This window comes from Paroedura picta, chromosome 11, assembly GCF_049243985.1.
Source record: "Paroedura picta isolate Pp20150507F chromosome 11, Ppicta_v3.0, whole genome shotgun sequence".
NCBI classification, from domain to species: Eukaryota; Metazoa; Chordata; class Lepidosauria; order Squamata; family Gekkonidae; genus Paroedura; species Paroedura picta.
This window is the reverse complement of record NC_135379.1, coordinates 21,806,696-21,826,944: the sequence shown is the minus strand read 5'-3', so window position 1 is coordinate 21,826,944 and position 20,249 is coordinate 21,806,696. Positions and strand designations below refer to the sequence as shown.

General features: G+C 45.5%; 2 protein-coding genes across 8 annotated transcripts in view; both read right to left on the bottom strand.

The window, feature by feature from the left end:
- The window catches only part of DYNC1I1 (dynein cytoplasmic 1 intermediate chain 1), a 222,370-nt gene that overhangs the window by 74,428 nt on the left and 127,693 nt on the right, over positions 1 to 20,249 (bottom strand). The gene's annotated exons all lie outside the window — the stretch shown is intronic.
- LOC143820775 (uncharacterized) lies at positions 14,127 to 18,792 on the bottom strand. The gene is made up of 4 exons (XM_077304003.1): positions 15,724 to 18,792; positions 15,171 to 15,254; positions 14,909 to 14,992; positions 14,127 to 14,629 (listed from the first exon to the last, which is right to left on the bottom strand). Exons 1-4 carry the CDS (start codon positions 16,343 to 16,345, stop codon positions 14,130 to 14,132), a joined length of 1,290 nt encoding a protein of 429 aa, XP_077160118.1. The 5' UTR covers positions 16,346 to 18,792; the 3' UTR covers positions 14,127 to 14,129.

Sequence of the window (20,249 nt, the reverse complement as noted above, 5' to 3'; positions counted from 1 at the left end):
GGGTGGAGTAGGCTCCAGAAGCCTCCTGTGAGTTCTGCTGATCTCACATATAATGCTCAATAGAAGAATGGAAATGTTGGTTCTAACAGCTACAACCACTTGTTTGGAGTAGGAGGCACTGAGCCAAGACATCCCAGAAGAACACACAAACATCCCAGTAGAACTCATGAAGAGCCTGCTGATCAGACCATTGGTCTATCTCAGGGGTAGTCAAACTGCGGCCCTCCAGATGTCCATGGACTACAATTCCCAGAAGCCCCTGCCAGCGAATGCTAGACTAGATAGACCCCTGGTCTATCTAGTCTAGCAGCCTGTTTCACACAGCATCCAACTAGTTGCCTTGAAGGGCCAATCAAACAGGACCTAGAGATCAAGCCCTTGCCCGTTGCAGGTGATAGGGGGTATCATTGCTGACAATGCAGGTAATCCATCCCAACGAGCGTGTGCATTAATGATATGCAATATGTTGTGATTTTATAAAATCCATACTGCCAAATTCTAATAGAATTGTTGTGCTTTGTGATACCATGGTATATCAGTTTTGTAAACTGAGAACTGGTCAGAATTTTAAAATTATATTGTCTTGGACTAGACAGTTCTGCTTATGTATTTTATTCTGAAAGTCGCTAACTTATAACATGTTCATTGACAGGAGGTGCTTTAGAAATAAAAATGATTAATGAATAAATAGCATTATTGAGATAGGTAGATTTAAGGTAAATGCTGTGTCTTTATACAGAACAGTGCTAATACATTCCAATTTTCAGTTGTCCTGTGGAGAATCCATGTGCTACCCCCTTTGTTAATTTCTTAAAGGGTCACTGCCCCTCTGTGAACAATCTTCCAGAGGAAATTTCAATACCTTAGCTAGTGATTGAATGCTTTTAGCTTCACTTTACAGAATGTATGGGGTATTAATCATCATTAAATTAATGTTGTTCTTATACAAAGATTCTTTTTCGGGAAGCCGGTTGCCAGTTCTCCTGCTGTGGGGTCAGTGGGTGGGAAGCTGTTGATTTCGGGAAAGGACAGTTGGAGCCAAGCTTTTAGTGATGGATCCCTTGGCTTTGGGGCAAGTCGCAGCATTTGAAAGGAGTAACTGTTCTCCATCCTGTGCCAGATAACACAGTATGATACTCCACTGTTCTTAGAAGTCTCCCACAGAGGAAACGTACATAAGGTAAAACCATTGACTGGAAATTAGACCAAATGCACTCTCTGTTGAAAGGAAAAGGTACAGAGAACTTGGTTGCTAGACAAATTACGCAAAAGTTGTGCCAAGTAATGTTTATCATATACCTTCTATGTGTGTGTGTAAGTGCATGGTGTTTTCTACTGTTTTATGGAAAAGTCCATATAGAGATTTCTGTTTGCTGTAGCACTGTGAGGTTCCTAGTCCATAGGGATATTCATAAACTGGAAATAACCATGCCCTGCACTTAATTTTTAACTAAACACTTCAGAGGGCTCAGATCTGCCCAGAAACTTCATGTTCTAACAATCCCAATTCCGGTTATAAGAGTAGGGTCACTTGGAACTCTTCGGGCAGTACCTTAGGAGGAGGGACGATCACAGATTTCTCCCCTCCTGTTGTGGCTGCCACACGCCTATTCAATTTTGCCTCTCCCTTATGCAAACTGAACTTGCAAGGTGCAATTGGAATGAATTGTTGTAAAAAAAAACACAAACTGAAAACACCTGCAATAAAAAAGGGATGTAACAAAAATATAACAACATATGAAAACAAAAAAAGGAAAATGGGCTTCATACTTCCCTAAAGGCAGCATGGCAATGTCTCGAATGTCTTCTCTCTGCTTTCCTATTACATGAAGCGTTCAGAATCAAACAGTTCCTTCCCCTGCCACCCCATTCTGAAACAATGTTGTTCACATAGAATCATAGAGTCATAGAGTTGAAAGAGATCTCATGGGTCATCTAGTCCAACCCCCTGCACTATGCAGGACACTCACAACCCTATCGCTCGTCCACCCCATTGAGCCTTCACAGAATCAGCCTCTCTAGCAGATGGCTATCTAGCCTCTGCTTAAAAATTTCCAAAGATGGAGAACCCACCATTTCCCAAGGAAGCCTGTTCCACTGGGAACAGTGGAAAGACTGCAGTTCTTCCACACCTAAGGTCAGTGTTGCAAGGAAAACTTTCCTTAGACTAGACATTTTGTCAAAGGAATCTCATCCTGTGATGTTTTTCAAAATTCTTCAAACTGAGGATCCTTCCTCTGTTCAAACAAAGAGTGTGCTTGCTGCTACCTCTAGGCTAACCAATAAAGAAGTCTGATTTCACAATCATGAGTCCTTTGGGTGACTATGTTGGGCAATCCTCACAGTTGTGAGGATAAAATAGGTGGAAGGTGCTCTGACCTCCTTGGAGGAGGGATAGGGTACAAAGCTAATAACAAAACAGAAGTTGAACTGCAGGCTACACTGGATATGGTTCATTATATCACACTGTCAAACTACTTAGAGTAACATTTTAGAGTTTCTGGCACCACTTTACACTGGTATGGGTCCTGTCTATCACACGGATGGTACATAATTTCCTTGAGAAATGCCAGCTCAGCATCATAAGAATTGTTCTGTGGTACACCTCAGCACTCAGCATACTCCCCTATGCTCTCTAATATCTGAATGAGATCATATGGAATTTTGGAGTTGGCTGTCATCAATGTGTTGATGACACCCAGCTATATATTTCTGTGTCTAAACCTCCAAATGCAGCTTTCTCCGTTCTGAATCAGTGCTTGGATGCTGTGGTCAAGTGGATGAGAGTGAAGAAGCTGGAATTAAATTCAGACAAAAAGCAGATGTTACTGAAGGGATAGATCCACTTAGATTTAATAGGGCTAAATTGACTATGTTAAATTAAGTAAAGAGTTTAGAATTTGCTCTTGGACACAGCTTTGTGTTTTGAAAGGCAGCCTGAAGTAGTTGCTACAAGTGCCTTCTATTATTAGAAATCTCTTGCATGTCCTTTACTTTGCTGAGATATCCATACCCATCCATGCTTCCATAGATTCCTGACTGGACTACCGTAACAGGTTTATTGTGGGCCTGTCCTTGAAGGTTACTTGTGCAGAATGCAGCAATCAGTCTTTCAGCTAGCATTTAGCATAAGGCACATTTTAAAATGTATTTTAAACATTTCAATACCACCTTTCTACCCAATTCAGGGTCTCCAAGACAGTGAACATTTCAAACATTATAAAAATGTAGGCACATAAATAGGGAGGAAACATGAAAACATATAAACGCATACGCACATAAACAGGGAGAAAAGCTAGTAAGTGCTAGTAAGCAAATGCCAAGTAAAGATAAAAAAAAGTCTTTACCTGCTGATGGGAAACAATAATAGAGGGAAACAGACTCATCTCCCTGAAGAGGGATTTCCACAGTTTTGATGCCACAACCAAGAAGAGTCGTTCTTTGGTTGCCACTCATCTAGCCTTAGATGGCAGAGGTACCTGAAGTGAGATGTCTGAAAATTATCAGTGTGGTTGTGCGTATGGGAATGTGTGGTCCTTAGGGCATAATGGGTGCAAGTAATATAGAGCTTTAAAGGTCAATATGACCACCTTGAATTGGGCCTGGAAGCCAACTGAGACCCAGTATAGATAAAACGAGACTGGAGCAATATGGATCCACTCCTGTCAACATGCTGGCTGTAGCATCCTGTAACAAAAGTAGTGTTCAGACAAACTTCAAGAGTAGCCCAATGGAGTGCACTGCAGAAGTCTAATCTAGATGTTACCAGGGCATGTATCATAGTGGCAAGATGTTTTTTGCCCACGGAGGGCCTTTGCTGATACCTATTTAGCCAAGGAGGACTAGGTACCGCAGTCCACCCAAGCTGTGAACCTTGGGGGAGTGCAGAAGAGGAGCCATCTGAATTCCTGTATTGAACCTTCTCCCCACCAGTAGTACCTCTGTTTTGTCTGAATTAAGTTTCTGATTGTTACCTGAACATATAACACTGAGATGGTTGATTATTTATTTCCAAGCACAGTTCAATGTAACCTTTAAAGCACTTTATAAATAGGGTCTGACATATTTAAAGATCCCCCTACCCTTCCCTATGCAGACTCGACGGTCCACCCAATTGCACCTTTCAAAGGCACCTTCCTTTCAGGAGATACATTTGGCCTCCATTAGATCATGGGCCTTCTCAGAGGTGAGACTTACCTTGCAGAGCAGAACTAGCGGAGATGATGCATACAGAACCTTCTCTGATCAGCACTGTTTTATTTCAGGTTTTTCTACATGAATTCTACTTCTATTTTAATTTTGAATCTTAATGCACAAATGTGCTGTGGATCTATTTCTGTGTTATTTGATGGGAGTTCCAAAGACTGAAGAACCAGGAAGGGAGAATTTGCTCCTCCTCCTCCAGCAGCCCCCTGACCTACACAGCTATTAGTCCTACAAAACCCATCAACTTCCTCAAGATCAATTGGAGGCTGCAGGAGGGATGGGAATATGGGAAAGACCCGCAACCATCAGCACTCTGGGCTGACATACCATGGGATCCAATCCATAACCTTCAAGTGAACCAAAGTTCCACTTTGGCTGAATTTAGCTGACATTTTCCTCTTTCTGATTAAATTATTACTGATAAATGATTTAATTTGGGGGAATGTCCTGCTAAAATGTACTTGAAGCAGTGTAACCCATAAAGAATAGCCCCTCACCTTGTTGAACAGGGCTGGGCTGTATTAATCAACTTATGGTGTACGAAGAGATATTTATGCTTTCTATCAATGAAGCCTGTTCCAGCTTCTTAAGCCAAACAGATGCTGTCATGTGCTTTTGGGTTTCCGTAATCTAAGCCATCTGTGAAAGACTGTTTTTTTGCAAATACATCCTTTCCAGAGGCGCTCGGATGATTTTGTCACTGCTTGGGGTTTTGGCGGATCATCAACATCCTTCTCATTCCCCTCCATGAAATACAGCCTGTGAGCAGGATCTTTTTAAAGAATGAGCAAAAGATTTAAAAGTATGCCATGCCTGCCTTCACAAAGGCAACGTTTGCCTTTAATCAAATGATGTTTTTACTGTGCTTGTTGCCTAGAACGGAAAGGGTATCCAAGAACACGCACACTTCTACCCTAAGTCTGACCAGAAAATTTAGCCCAGAATGCAGTAGTGGCAAGCCAGATGCCTGGGGGTAGCTCACACACAGGGCAAGACAGCAAATCCCATCCTCTATCCAGCATCTCATAATCACAGCAGTAATATTCTCCTTCCAGGATACGGCAGTCAACAGCTGACTCATTTATTCTACATAAACTTGTGTTTTTAAAAATTAGCCTCTTCAGAATCTGGGGCAATTAACATATTAAAATTAATGTTGTGGTATGCAAAGAACTATTGTTTTTGTTGGCACGGTACATGCATCCAATTGATTTTTATTAGAGAAGCCTGAGTTGTAATGTTTTGAAGGGCTGAATGCTCCTTATATATTAGTCACCACAGCATAAACTTGTACAGCACTGTAGAAGTCATTAATTTAAGATCCAACAACTCAGCCCTTTCTTCACATGACAGATGATGGATCCTTCTCATTGTTTTATCACTTCTCTTTCTTGCTTTTTTTTTTTACAGCGGGGGAAAGCAGAATTGCACAGTATTCTAAACCGGCATAGTAAAATAAGACTAAATAATTGTTCTTGTGGATATCATTGCTAACAACCATTAACATCAAATTCAACTTTTTCTACTACCATCTTGCACTGATCCAATGGTTTCTCTAAATTTTCACTGAAAATCCATACATATGCAAATCTATAATTTTTGTCTCCCGAGAAATCAGTTTTCTTCTGTCTTACTTCTTTAGTAGTCTCTTAGTTGTTATTCTGTTGCCCAAAAACTCAGATTAGAAAGACTCTGGTCCTTAATACACAGGATCTCCTTTTCAATCCTGCTGCTCTCCGATGCTCTGATTCGCTCTCACACTTCCTGGTTCCCACAAACCATAGCTTCTCATAACATGTGAATTGGACAAACACTGGTTTTTGCAATCTGATCTCCAAATAGTACTGAAACTGTGGTTTACAACTTAGGTCAAGCTTTCTCAGCCAGGGTTTTGTGAAACCCTGGGGTTTCTTGATGGCCCTGAAGGGTTTCCTGAATGGGTGGGAGTTAATTAATATTTTATATATTTTTTTAATTGGTTAAACATATATCATGATATGACCATATATGGTCATGTCAACCTGCCCTTCCCTTCCCAAAATGACCAATGATTGGCCTGGAGAGGGTAGGAAGGGAAGGTACACAGTTATGCTCCCCAGCCATATTCTGTACAATCATTCAGCTTCTGGGGTTTCTTGAAGCCTGAAGAATGTTTCAGGAGTTTCTCAACGGTAAAAAAGTTGAGAAAGACTAACTTAGGTACAAGGACTGTGGGTTGGATTCAGCACAAGGACTGTGCAAAGTCCACACAAGATTCCCACTCTTCCCAGCCTCCATCTTCCCCCAAGCAGTGCTCGGCTCATGCAAGGGACAGGAAATGTGATTTCGCCCCCTTCCCCCAAACACTGCAGCTTCCCAGTTCACATGGATTTTACTCCATGTCAGTTCCATGATCCTGGGAATAAACTTTTCTGAGGTGAAAATGATTGCTGGGACGAAGGAAAAGCCAGGAAGACTGGTGGCCATGAATGCCTCCCACTGACAAGATCACAAGATCCAGCCCCATGATTTCAGAAATCATGGTTTGCCCAGTTTAAACGTCATGCAAACTAAAATTGGTATGAATGAGAAAGTGAGGAGGGTGATCTGAATGAAGAGAGGAGACACGGAGAGCATGCAATCTTCCGGCAAAGGCCTTATTAGGTAACCACTGTTTGACCGCAATATTTGTGTTATCCAAGTTATCACGCAAACAAGGATGAAGAGTCTTGCACTAAATCAGGGAGGCACAAGGATGATTTAAAGTCATTCAGCTGCATGGATTTCTTCAAAAACTCTTTACATTCTATAAGGAAAGATGTATTACAAGCTGTGATTTTATAACACATAAAATAACATTGCTGAATTTCCACTTCCCTGCCCCCTCAGTTGAAAACAGCAAGTGCATAAACTTTTCCAGCCAAGGAAAGCATTTTCTTAATGCTCCTGCTAGTAACTGAATATGAACGGACTCAAGGGAATCAAGAGACCTATGCTAAATACAGCTAGAACTGTTCTTTGGGGGTAATGGACATCCATTTCTTTGTAGGTAAAGCCTCAAATTGGGTTGCAGGATTGTTCATTGTAGCTTTCACACAACTCTGAAGTTCATTACCACTATTAACATTGGGCTTGTTTGCATGATTAGTCATTATTTTATAGACGGGTGGAGGTGAATATATAGTTTTAGACATGCACAATGACGTATTCGCAACCAGGAAGACGAGGCTGCCCACTCCTTGAAGACAGACTGACATTCGAATGGAAAAAACATGCTTGGAAAGAGTAGGATGATGTTGGCAACCCTCTGAGATGTGGGTGACTTTAAAAGAGAAACCTGGAAGAAAGTGATGGTCTCTTCTCATCTCCTGCAGGAGTGTTGAGCTGACACTTTGAAAAGGAGGAAGACAAGCAGGAGTTCGTGCATAACATCCTACACATGGAAGAACAGAACACTAGTTGTTTAATTGCACATCACTGTCAGTGAACAGCAGTAGCCCTAGCAATTGTATACGTTCAGTTTATTAGGACACGGGGTAAGGTTCAATGCGGATGATGTGCTTGCTCTGAACAATCAGCAACTGGCCACACAGGCTTTTTATTTATTTATTTTAGCATGCAGGCGAAGACGCTTGTATGATTTGACAGATCTTGGTACATGGGCTGCCAGGAATCTATTTTGTTTTTATACCAAGCTTTTAGCAAGGAAGACTAAAGAGTACACTAAGCAACTAAGTTTTAAGTAGACATGCATACCTCTATACGCCACACATCTATTTTTTTGGGGGGGGGGGGGAGGGAATCAACATGTTGTTAATGTAGCTGAGTCCCAGAGGCGCTCCTAAGACTAGAATCTCAGAAGTCTTGAAAATAAGGCCACTAGATCACTGTATATACCGGAGACAACGTATTTTCACTTAGGAAGTAAACAGCAAAGGAGAAATGAAAACCAAAGGGGAAAGTACTCTTAGCCAATGCCTGCCACTAAATACAGATTTTCAGCGAGCTTCAGTGTGCTTAATTCTAAGATAGGCATTTTTGATTCCATCCACCCAGTTGAAAAGGGAAAGACCACACCAGAATAAGCAATGAGGGGTGGTCAAATACATAATTTAATGACAGTGTATGGAAGCCACTACAGAAAACTTGGGGGTAGGCAAAGGGGAATGAAACATTCTATGGTGCGGTTAAGTGGCTGATCTCTAGAACCAAGCCACAATATTTTCCAAGCATGGGCAGCTTTTACTGAAATTAAAATAGAAAACTGAAGACCATATCCCACACAGAAATTGACAGTTTAGCAATGACATGGAACCCGCCATGTAAAGATGGCTAGATGGTGTTGCTTTAGGAAGAAAGGACGGAAATAGCTGCAGCTCCCAAAAACATTATGCATATGATATAATCTGTCAAGCACAGCTGGGAAACTGCAATTGACTGCTTGGGCATTTCTTGATTTTGTAGACTCATAGAGTTCCTTGGGGACCAAATGCCATTTATTCCTGATGATCCTTTTGCTAGAGAAGTTGGGCCAACTCGCTTGTCTTGCTAGGTTTTGGAAGAAGGAGGTGTCACAGCTCAATAGTACAACACACACTTTGTGCAAGGTCAGATATGATGCTGAATGCCTAGGAAACCCCTGTGAGACCCTGGAAAGTTGGGAGCTTTCATCATTTGATCATTATAAGGAGAAAATGGAGAATGACTTAAATAACTTCTGATCCTCATTGGGGAGAAATTAAATAAATATGCATCACTTTGTCTGTTGTTTTATATGAATTTTACATTAAAACCAACCCAATCCTTAACATTATTTTGCTCCCTTATATATTTGGGAATCAGCCTCCTGGGAGGAGACTGTCTGGGCCCTGTCCATCCAGGTCCATCCTGATTGGCCCTCCCCCTCCAGCTTCCACCTTAACTCCTTGCCTGCTAGAAGCCTTGTGGCTGCGGCCTCCATTGTCGCCCATGAGGAGAGAGGCAGCGACAGGGCTTTGTGGCCCACAGGTACGTTCCTGCTGGGAGGGAGCTGGGGGGGGGAGTTTGCAGCCTCCCTGCAGGCTGCAAAGTCCTATCACAAAGCGGGCCAAAGGGAGCTGTGGCCAGCCTCTCACGCCCTCCTGCCTGCCTGCCACCCCTTTCGAAACCCATTTTTAAAATGGGCTTTGATACTAGTAAAGTACCATAAAGCTAAATTGAACGTTAAAAAAAAATCCGAAAGTGGGGTGTTAGGAGAACAGGGAAACTATCTCTTAGTTCTATGGCAGACTCTTTAAAAGCACATGGAGCCCAAACCAAGACATATGCATGCACTTTTTGAAAGCAAGAAAGGATGACTCATGCTTTGCATTGAAGGACCCACTTCAGCAATGGCGTAGTCATCTATTAACTCAAGAAACAAAGATGGATCACTAAACAACAGAGAGTTCCCAGAAGAATAACTCAAAAATGTGTTTCTAGAGTAGAGGCCGGGGAGGGAGGCTTAGGTACAACCAGTACTTCCTTAAATGTATTTTGTAGTGATCTATGAACAAACAGAACTGAACCAAAGCTCTGCAGCTCCACAATGTAGATAGTGTGCAGAATTCAGTGTGGCCAAAAATGATCCTGGTAACTCAAGTTAGCAGCTTGCAGCTATAGACTTGCAACCAAAAGAGAAGCAATTGTTACCGAGTGCAGAGAGAACAGGCTGCTTTATATTGGTATAGCAAACTTTTCAATAGCCAGTCCAGTAAAAGGACCAGTAAATGACTTTTTCCTGATGCAACAACCAGAATTGTTACCTATTGCTTCCAAGCTGATAATGTCTGCCGGTTTTGCTGCCAAGCTCATAATATGCCGGTAATTTGAAACAGGAGAGAATGCAGAAAATAGCATCCAAAACGTAACACTGAAACATATTTCAATGCATGATTGCAAAGCCTGGCAACTGGTTGACGAGGAGACTTCACTGTCTGCTGACCAGTAGGAGGCCAGCAGGGGGGTGGCTGTTGTCGATTCCATGACATCACTTCTGGCAAAACCCAGGGCCATTTCGCACAGAGCTCAAAGTTGCTATTTGGTTGCCGTTTGTGAAAGCGCTACTTCAAGTAGCGAAATGTAACTAGCCGTGCCCGTAACGCACAGCTGCGGTTTTTGCGGAATTTGGCACTTTCACTTCTCGCCACTTTCGTAACCCACAGGCTTCCGGTTCTCCGTCTTATCGCTACAAAGGAGGTCCCTTTTTAGCGCTTCTGGCCTCCCGTGCCCGTCAATCAAACTGCAGGCACACCTTTGACCTCGACCCTAAAGCCGAACTTGTCGGGGTTCCCTTTTTTTTTAAAAAACCCAGGAAACCCCGTAGCAACGCGTTATCGTCCAATCATTGGCGCCCTTGGAACGTGTTTTCTATTGTTTTCTAGGAACCAGATGCATTGACATGTTTGATTGGTTAATCCCCGCCCACAGTACACGCCCACAGGTTACCTGCTTATATGCACCTGGGCAGACACGCGGTCGGCCTCACTCTTTTGTTTGCGTAGCCTACTGCCCGCAGCACAGGTCAACGTTGCAATGGAGAGGCTTATTTTTCAATTGCTGGCTTACATGCTCGCGGTGGTCCAGCGCATGAATACCGCCTTGTCGCGTCGGACGTATGCTATCGCGGAGTACCGAGAACGGGTGGCCGGAACGCTGACCAGCAGCAGAAGACGTTCTGTAAGGGTAACCATGGCGGCCAAGAAACGCTGGCAAGCTCTGGCAGAGGTCCGGTTCCCCCCCCGGTTCTGGGTGGACGAACGATCCTCTGACTGGTGGGAGAATTTTGTGTGGACTCGCTGGGATGATGACCACTGGATTGCCAACTTCAGGATGTCGAGGGGGACATTTTTTGAACTCGTGGAGGCTCTACGTGGACGCATGGAGAGGCAAGTCACTGGCATGCGGCGCCCCGTTCCAGTTGAAAAAAGGGTGGCTGCCGCATTGTGGTACTTGGCCACCCCTCAGTACTTCCGGACAGTAGCCCAGCAATTCGGACTCGGAGTCACTACGGTTGGCGATATCCTTAAGGAGTTCTGCCTCGCCATGGAGGCGGAATTGTTCAGCAAAGTCGTGTGCCTCGGAGACCGGCTTGGAGCGGTGAGTGTCATTCTATTCCCTTTTGCCCTTTAAATTTTTTTTCTTGTTTGACAGGTCAGCAACGAAGACGCGATACACCCCACGCTGACATGCAATGGCTTATATTCTTTTCTTTCCCTTATTCCAGAGTATGGACGGGTTTGCCAGGCTTGGATTCCCGCATTGTTTTGCGGCCGTCGATGGAAGCCACATCCCTATCCGTGCCCCCGGGGGAAGCATAAAAGAGTACGGGAACAGGAAGGACTTTTGCTCTGTTCTCCTGCAAGGAACAGTGGACTTCTCCGGCCGGTTTATCGATGCCGAGGTGGGGTGGAGTGGCAGGAGGCATGATGCCCTTGTTTTCAGGGAATCCAACCTCAGGAAAGCCATGGACGAAGGGGTCTTTGTTCCAGGAAACCCCACCGCCACCATTGAGGGCGTGCGTGTGCCGGCGTTGGTCCTCGGGGACGGAGCCTACCCATTACGACGCTGGCTCATGACTCCCTACAAGCGGCCAAGGACGGACGTGCAGAGCCACTACAACCTCAGTCACTCCCGGGCAAGGAATGTAGTGGAGCGTGCCTTTGGACGTTTGAAGTCACGGTTCCGTTGTTTAATGTCACGACTCCATGTACATATTGACAATGTGACTCCGCTGATAATCGCATGTGTGATTTTGCACAACATATGCGAGGACAAGGGACATAACATCCCCTTCCCTGAGGACGAACCTGAACCTGTAGTCCTTCAGGATACACAGGACATCCCTGAAGCAAGGAGAAAAAGGATATATGCTGAGGGGTGCAAGGTTCGGGACGCCATAGCCACCCACATCTACAGAAACAGGAGGCGTGTTTAATTGTTTTTCCTACTCTGTTGTTGAATAAAGTTTTGTGTTCTTTGTTTAACCTTGTCTTGTGCGGTTTGTGTACTTTGCCAGCAAAAAAACGGGGATTCTCTGGTCCAAAAGCACTTTGACAGCCCTAAATGCTAACTCCCCACTGAAATTGACAAACACAATACGGAAGCGCTGAATGGGGAAAGTTCGGGGAGGCGGGTAGCCAGGAAGTATTGGCGACCCCTGTCAAACCGGAGGATCAATCCACTTATGTTCCAAGGAATAATTTTATTGGTGGGCAGCTTTGATACATTTAAAAAACGGGGTGGTCGATCGGAGCAACGCACGTTCGTTCCCTAACCGTCATTCCGAAGATGCCGAAGCCACGGAAGGGCTCCTTCTGGCAGCGCGCCGAGGCTGAGGCACTTCTGGAGCTGGTGCTACAATCAAAAAGTGTTGGCCGCCTAATGGCCAGCACCCACTGCCACACCAAGGGTGCCTACCTGGTGTTGGCTTCAAAGCTGAGGGAGAGGGGCTATGTCCGGACCTGGGAGCAGGTCCGGACAAAATTCAAGCGCCTTAAGCTGGACTTCCTAAACAGTCTGGAACAGTGGGGGGGGATCCCGCAGCCAAGTGGGAGGACGGTCTTCCACGACCAGATGGTGAAAATATGGGAGAAGGCTGGGAAGCCCCCCCTGGACATGAGGAGGCATATGGGTGAGTGCTGCCCTCGTTGTGTTTTGCCCTTAAACATGCATGGAATGACTAGCTGCCTCTTTCCCCTACTGTCCCCAATGAAATTCGAGAAAGTATTTAGATGCTGTCAACCCCCTCAGACTTAGCCAGCCAGTACTGTAGAACCACTTTGGTTATGCGCTTAGACTCTAACTGTGGTGTGTCCACCAGCTGTGTTTCATCTCTGTTTTGTGTGCTTTTAATTATGATTTGTCTTTTTCTTTGCCCAGCCACACAATCACCATCCAAGCTGGCAACAGCACCTGAGCGTGAGGAGGGGGAGGAAGAGGGACCTTCCACCTCGGGACAGGCTGCAGGTGAGAGTTTTATGTCTGTGAGGGAGACCCATGTGTGTGTACCCACACGGAGCCATATGGGAGCCTGATGTGATGCTTCCTTTTGGAGTGTGATCAAATTCTTTGTTTGATTTCTATAGCTGAAACTGTGGAGGCAAGGCTGCGTGCCATGGAGGCCAGAGTTACTTCCCTGGAGGCTCAAGTGGCGGAGCTGAAAGGGGAGATTGAGCAGCACAGGCAACAGAGGGAGGCGGAAGAGCGTAGGTTATGTTCCCCACTGCCCAACTCTTCTCACACTGTGGCTAAGGCCACTTAAAAGTGTATGCATGTAAACTAAAGAAATTTGAAAATATGTGTGGTACTAATGTGTACTTTTTCTCCCTCCCCACAGTTAAGAAGAAGGAGGACGAAGAGCTCTTCCGGCGCAAAGTTAGGGGGACCGTGGGACGGCTGTGCAGGAGAGTTAGGGCGATGGAAGGGGCTGGGGAGGGGAGCGGTGGGACCTGAGTTTTGTTTCCTGTTTGTGTTTTGGGGTAGGGGTTGGGGGGGGGGGGCTCCAAGTTTCATTCCCCAATGTTTTTCCCCTGTTAAATGTATACTTTTGTTAAAAAAAATTGGTTTTCCAGGGGGGTGGGGGGTGGTGGTGCTGGTGGGGCTCCAAGTTTCATTCCCTAATGTTTTTCCCCTGTTAAAATGTTTTTTAAAATAAAATGTTATTGCAAATTTTATAACAAGACTCCAGTGTGACTTCTTAAACTCGCACATATTTAACCCCACACCACACTCCTAAAACTCCTTGAACTAACACCCCTCCAACCTCCAACCCACACAGCAGTACCACAATATACACAATCACTAGAGAGGCCGCTTTCAGCCTTGCAGATTCTACAGTAGGGTACACAGAGACAGAGTCAAAAATATAAACTTTATTCAACAAACAACAAAACACAGATAACATGAAATAGAAAAAGTGGGCAAAACTAGGAGGGGGAGTACTTGTCTGCTGGTTTTATTTTTCTCTTTCCGAGAATAGTCCTCCTTCTTGTTTGGGTGGAGGCATTCTGAGAGGGAGTCGGTGGGGTGGGTGCTGGAAGTGGTGGTGTTGGTGTGGGTGGTGGTGGGGGGGCGATTTGTGGAGGGTAGGCCCTTTCCATGACCGCTACAGCCCTCTCCATGAGTCTCCTTATCAGACGCACCTCCTCCACGCCTTCGCGTAGGATTTGGTTTGTCTCTCTAAGGACTGCCCTCAATTTTCTCCCCTCCTGGGCAATGAGTGTGAGCATGGCTTGGTCAGCGGCCGCGGCACGCCGTGACTCCTCATAGCAGTGCTCAAGGAGCCTCTCTCCCACGCTTGTCAAGACGGAGACGCGCCTCAGCCTGCCGCGTTCCCTCGTAAGCCTCTCCTCTGCTGGGAGCGCACCTCTAGGTGTTGGGCTGCCTGGAGCCAGGGGTGGTTCCTCCTCCTCATCTGAAAGAACCTCTGTTGGCAAAAAATGAGAAACAAAACTGTTAGTAACATCCAAAAAGTCAAAACACACCATGGTGGACATGGTGTTCTTTTTTGTCCCCGTGTTTTCCTGCCAAGAATTTAAACAATCCCCGGCGAGCACATGGCTATTGTTTGTTTGCCCATGGTGTGCTTTTACTTTTGCCTACTTTCACAGCAGGACTCTCAACAATTAAAAGGGAGCACATGGTTAGTGCCTAGCGACATTGTCCTGCAGCTATGGCTCGAAAGGAACAGGTCATGCACGCTCACCATCTTGAATCTGTATCCGCCTGCGCCGGGCAGGAGGTCCAAGCACCCTAGGCTGTTCCTCCTCCTGTGTTCCGGGTATGAAATCTGCAAAAAAAGGAAAAAAAACAGATCTAGGACCAAAGGGTGGCAAAGCCAGCTTCAAAGCCTACACCAGCAACGCAGAGGGACTCTCTTCTTTCTCTTAGCAGTGCTGCTGCCCTGCACAAACAGAAAAGCACAAAGCAGTTAAAACAGCCCCCCCCCTATTTTTACTAATACCTACCAATGTTAGTTGATGCCCCCGAATCACTATCCACGTCAGGTGCTGCTGGAGACTCTAGGGGCCCCGTCCCTGGCAACTGTGTCTCTGTGGACAAGAGCAGAAAATAGTGAAAAACGAGCAAGCATACACCATGAACCACAAAGCAAGCTCCCAAAGTTGTGAGCCAAAGTACTGCAGAAGGCCTATGGGCGAGGCATGCTGCAAATATTTTGGGGCTGTTGGTTAAACATGACCGTTTCAAATACTAACCACATCAAGCACTCCACAGCCAACCATCTTAATAAATCTTTTAAAAATTAAAATTAAATTATAAAATTAAAACCGTTTCAAATAGTAACCACAGCAAGCACTCCACAGCCTACCTTCTTTTAAAATCTTTTAAAAATTAAATTATAAAATTATAAAATTAAAACCGTTTCAAATAGTAACCACAGCAAGCACTCCACAGCCTACCGTATTATGCGTTGCAACGAACACACGAGAAAACGATGCCCAAACGTCAGAACACACATTTGCTTAAAAGGAAATATAAAATAAAAAGAAAATCACTTACCGGAGGCAAGGGGCGTTTGCTCAGGAGCCTCCTCTGGCTCCCCAGGAACGATGGCGATCAGGTCCAGCGTTACCGATTCCGCGGCTCGTTGCTGGACGGGGGGTGGAGGGCGAAAGCTGGAGGAGGTTCCCTCGCCGGGATCCTCCTCAGCGGGTGGTTCCTCGACCGGGGCAGCCGGCTTCCGAACCACCTTAAGGCTCCGGCCGACGCGCTTCGGCCTGCCGGATCCTTCCCCGTCCCCGTACAGCTGGCGCTGCTCCTCGAAGTAGGGGCAGGTCACCTTTTCGTTGCCGGAACCCTTGTTATGGTTCACGGCTCTCATGTACTCTGCCCTCATTGTCTTGGTCTTCGACCGGCATTCAAGGCCGGTCCTGTTGTGGCCCAGGGCGCGCATCTTAATAGCCACTTGTTCAAAAACCTCCCTATTCCTGTGGGAGGACTGGAACGCGTCCTGGATTTTCTCCTCCGAGAAAATCCCGATCAGGTCCCTGATCTCCGCGTCCCTCCAAGTTGGGCCACGGCCGGTTGCAGGGACGGACGAGGCTTGAGAAGACGATTCCATGTTGCTTTTGCTAGTAGCTGAGCAAAATGGTGGTGGGAGGTGCAGGGTGCAACGGATCATATACCTTCCCGCACACAAAGACAAAGGGACTAGCCGGCTCCTGATTGGTGGAGGGCAGCAGGGGACACGCACATTGGCCACATCAGGTCACATGTCACGTTCAAAACTCCTCGCGCGGGAACAGGATCTGCTCCTAATGGCCAGATTGGCGCCCTTGTTGTTTGACTTAACGCATGCGCGTATTCGTTTACACGCGAGAAGAGCAGTTTGAACATGCAGCGGGAGCCATTTTAGGAAAATGTCCGCCATTACACAAACGCATGCCGGTGTTCAACCGAGAGCAAGTGCGGCAGTACTCGGCAGTTCCCCAATAATATTCACCAGCCACAGCATAAATCAACCAAACATGACATGTAACTGGCGTACGTTCGTTGGCACGCTCAGAGGAATGTTTTTTAAAATGAACGGGGGACGGCGACTCCGCTTGCCGGAGGTCTAGCCGCCAATGGAAGGGGTTGTCCGCACCCAAGCACAAGCACGCACCGGGAACCACACAAAGACCCACTACACATAAGCCGCCCCTCATGATATCACCTCGAATCATGTCTATTGAACCCCTGTAAGCTAAGCAGGAGACTGCGAGCGGCGACCGTTCGTTGGCACGCTCAGAGGAAAATTTTTTAAAATGAACGGGGGACGGCAACTCCGCTTGCCGGAGGTCTAGCCGCCAATGGAAGGGGTTGTCCGCACCCAAGCACAAGCACGCACTGGGAACCACACAAAGACCCACTACACATAAGCCGCCCCTCATGAAATCACCACGAATCACGTCTATTGAACCCCTCTAAGCTAAGCAGGAGACTGCGAGCGGCGAATGTTCGTTGGCACGCTCAGAGGAAAATTTTTTAAAATGCTCCCTGTACGTTGACTCCGCTAGGACTGGCCGATGGTAGACGGGGTTTTAAGCTTTGGGCAAATTTTGGGAACGTGACGGTGTGTGCCACTGTGCTTGTGAAAAACTCTTGTGGTGTCCGGGCAGAATTTCCGAAAGTGATCGTGCTTGAAAGCCAGTCGCTGTCCCGTTGCCTCGTAGATCCCCGCTCGCTCGGAGAAAAAAAAAATGGCGAACAGTTCGCCGGAAGTTTGGAGGACAGGCTCGGGAGGAGGGACTTTGAAGAACCCGCAACAATGGTAACGCACAGGTCTTTAGCGCTACTGTTGCAGATTGGTTGCAGGAGTGTATCGCTATCCGGAGGGTGAATCCAGTTTTCTGGATTCCCCTAGAAGCGCTACAACGAAGCGCTTTTTGCGGGTCGGTTTCAGGATTGTTGCAGATTGTTTACGACGTCGTGCGTTATGGCAAATTAGTAGCGTTTTCAATCAGCAACCATTGTGCTATTTTTAAGCCGTGGGAAATGCCCCCCAGAACTGACATCACACCCCTCTAGGAACTGCCGAAAGTAATGTCACACCATCAGCCCAAAGGCCATCCCCCCACCCACTGCTGTTCTGGCTGGTGGTAGAAAACAAGAGGGAGTGGCAGAGATGCCCCTCCACACTCAAAGGCCTGGCATCCTACATGAAGATTAACTATTAATTCCTTGACAAGAAATACTTGTCAATAGAAGAGCCCTCTGCCTGTTCGCCATTTAAAATCCTCCTCCCTACATCCTGTGGTCCCAATCCCAATTAGGTCCCTGCACAACAAAAACGTAAGCCTATTAAAAAAAAAATCACTGCAAGCTGAAAGCACAGAACTAGTAGCACATGCCTGTTAAAGCCTTCAGGCTGAGATTCTGTTTGGGTTTGTCCAGATAAAGCAAAAATGCCTGCATTTATCTGAAGAGTTATAATTGGATTGCTATTGTTTTTGGGAAAGGCATGTTTGATAAAGAGCACTACGAACACCAGGAGCCTGAGATGCAGGTTAGGGACCGTTTCCTTTGCAGATTTTAAGAGCTATATAAAATGAGACTAAATAATAACACAGTTGGTTTCTACTAAAGTAACCCAAGAATGACATCATAATAATCTTGAGCGTAGTGTGCCGGCCTTCCAGGCTCTGAGGTAAGATGAAACGTTTAGAGTTTAGAGTTTTTTACTGAATATATTTTTCCATCTGAATCACTGAACTCAGCCTTTATTCAAAAAACCAAGGGAAAGTCTTCCTGCCAAAGTATCAAGCCTTTTGATCACACAAGTTATGAGGAACCAACCCGAAATAAGAAATTCCATCTGACACCTCCCCCAGCCCCCAGCATTGCCCAGCCCTTTCGTTGTCGCTGTTCAAACATGTTTCTAGCTAGAAATCCACAAGGGAACATCACTTAAAATATCTGTCTGGATATTTTAAAACATCGGTAAAAGATTTTCTGCTGCCCCAAGCTTTAAATATATTATTAAATCTAGCGCATCCTCAGATTCTGGTTGTTCGAGGTCTGAAACATTTCATGATTTTAGCGTGTGTTGATCAGAAGTCATTATGAGAATGCTGAGTCCTATGGTAGGTATGAAAACCAGCACATACCCATACTTGCATTCGCTGGCAAGGGCTTCTGGGAATTGTAGTCCATGGACATCTGGAGGGCCGCAGTTTGACTACCCCTGCACTAACTCCTTCCCTCCCATTCCGAGCTACCCTCACCCCCCCTGATCTCTTACTCGCCTGACCTCCTCCCTGGTCCCTCCCCCCCCCTTTCATAGATGCACACCCAGATTCTCCTCCCTCCCCCCACTCAGATTCCTTCCTCCCGCCAAGGTTTATATGAATAGTCAAGAAGTGTTATTTTGAGAACGGGAACATCCTGCTTTTGTAAATATCTTGTTTTTGTGGTTGTATTCTTCTTTGTAAGAACCCCAAATACCTGTGAGATTGCATCCTCCCATATACCCCAGGAAGAGTATTAACTCCCAGCAGTCCAACCTGCTGGAGATTCCCAGCCCAAAACAGGCCTGATTATCATCAATAAAGGGCAGGGTATTCATTTATCTGTGGACATTGAGCAGCATCAGAAAAAAAAATAAAAGTTACAGTTATAATTAAATTAAAACATTCTAAGAACCAAGTCACTCAACATCTACCAAGGAGTTCCACACTCTATTGGAAATATAACAGAAAGTCGTCACTGTATAAGAAATAGAATTATTTTTATCTGCAAGTAAGATGTTAACTAAAAGATCATCAGTATATCTAGAGAACCTACATAACAAGGGCAAAATTAGACTACTTCTGATATCCCTATAAAAATCACAATGCAATAGAATATGAGCAATTGATTCAATTGCACCTAAATGGCAAAGACACAGACTGCTGTAATCTTCCACTAAGCAATGCTGATGGAAATGCATTGAACCAAACTCTTGAAAAAGTCCACCCATCTCCCATTTCTAGTAGTTGATCAGGGCATTTTCAGTCCGGACTCCAACCCTCTAGATGCCCTCCTGATGGAAATTCAGGGCCTGGAAAACGATCATCTTCCATTGGGCATTTGATGGAGGTGGGTTCTTCCCTTGGTAGGCCTTACTAACTATTTCAGGTGTTTCCCCTCTTTTAGGTGGTCATCATACTTTGGAAGTTGGGTGGAAATTGAGTGTTACTTTTTATAATATTTGTATTTGTTTTTAATCCTTTGTAAGCTACCTTGAGTCCACTTTGGTGGGATGGGCATGATAAAAATCTAAAGAATAAATAAATAAAATGAAAGCTTGTACCTCTCTCCCAAAAACATGGGTACATCATGCCACTCCCAACAGGGTAGGTGTGCAACTCCTCATTTTGGACATTATAAAAAGTGGGGTGGGGGTGGGGGGGTGACTCTTGCTGGCCATGGCCCCATGCATTGTTCAGTCCCTGTAGTCATTTGCATTTTGACCCCACCAACTCCACTTAATACATGGCACATACTATGTACAATCCATGCAGAGCAAACCCTTTCCACATGGTAGCAAAATCTGGGCTAATCTT

Excerpts from the sequence above, each read along its gene's own strand:
- LOC143820775 (XM_077304003.1), bottom strand. The coding sequence starts at position 16,345 with ATGATCCGTTGCACCCTGCACCTCCCACCACCATTTTGCTCAGCTACT. Across the intron at positions 15,255-15,723 it reads GCAAACGCCCCTTGCCTCCG|AGACACAGTTGCCAGGGACG; the intron begins GTAAGTGATTTT and ends TCTTGTCCACAG. Across the intron at positions 14,630-14,908 it reads GCGGATACAGATTCAAGATG|AGGTTCTTTCAGATGAGGAG; the intron begins GTGAGCGTGCAT and ends TTTTGCCAACAG.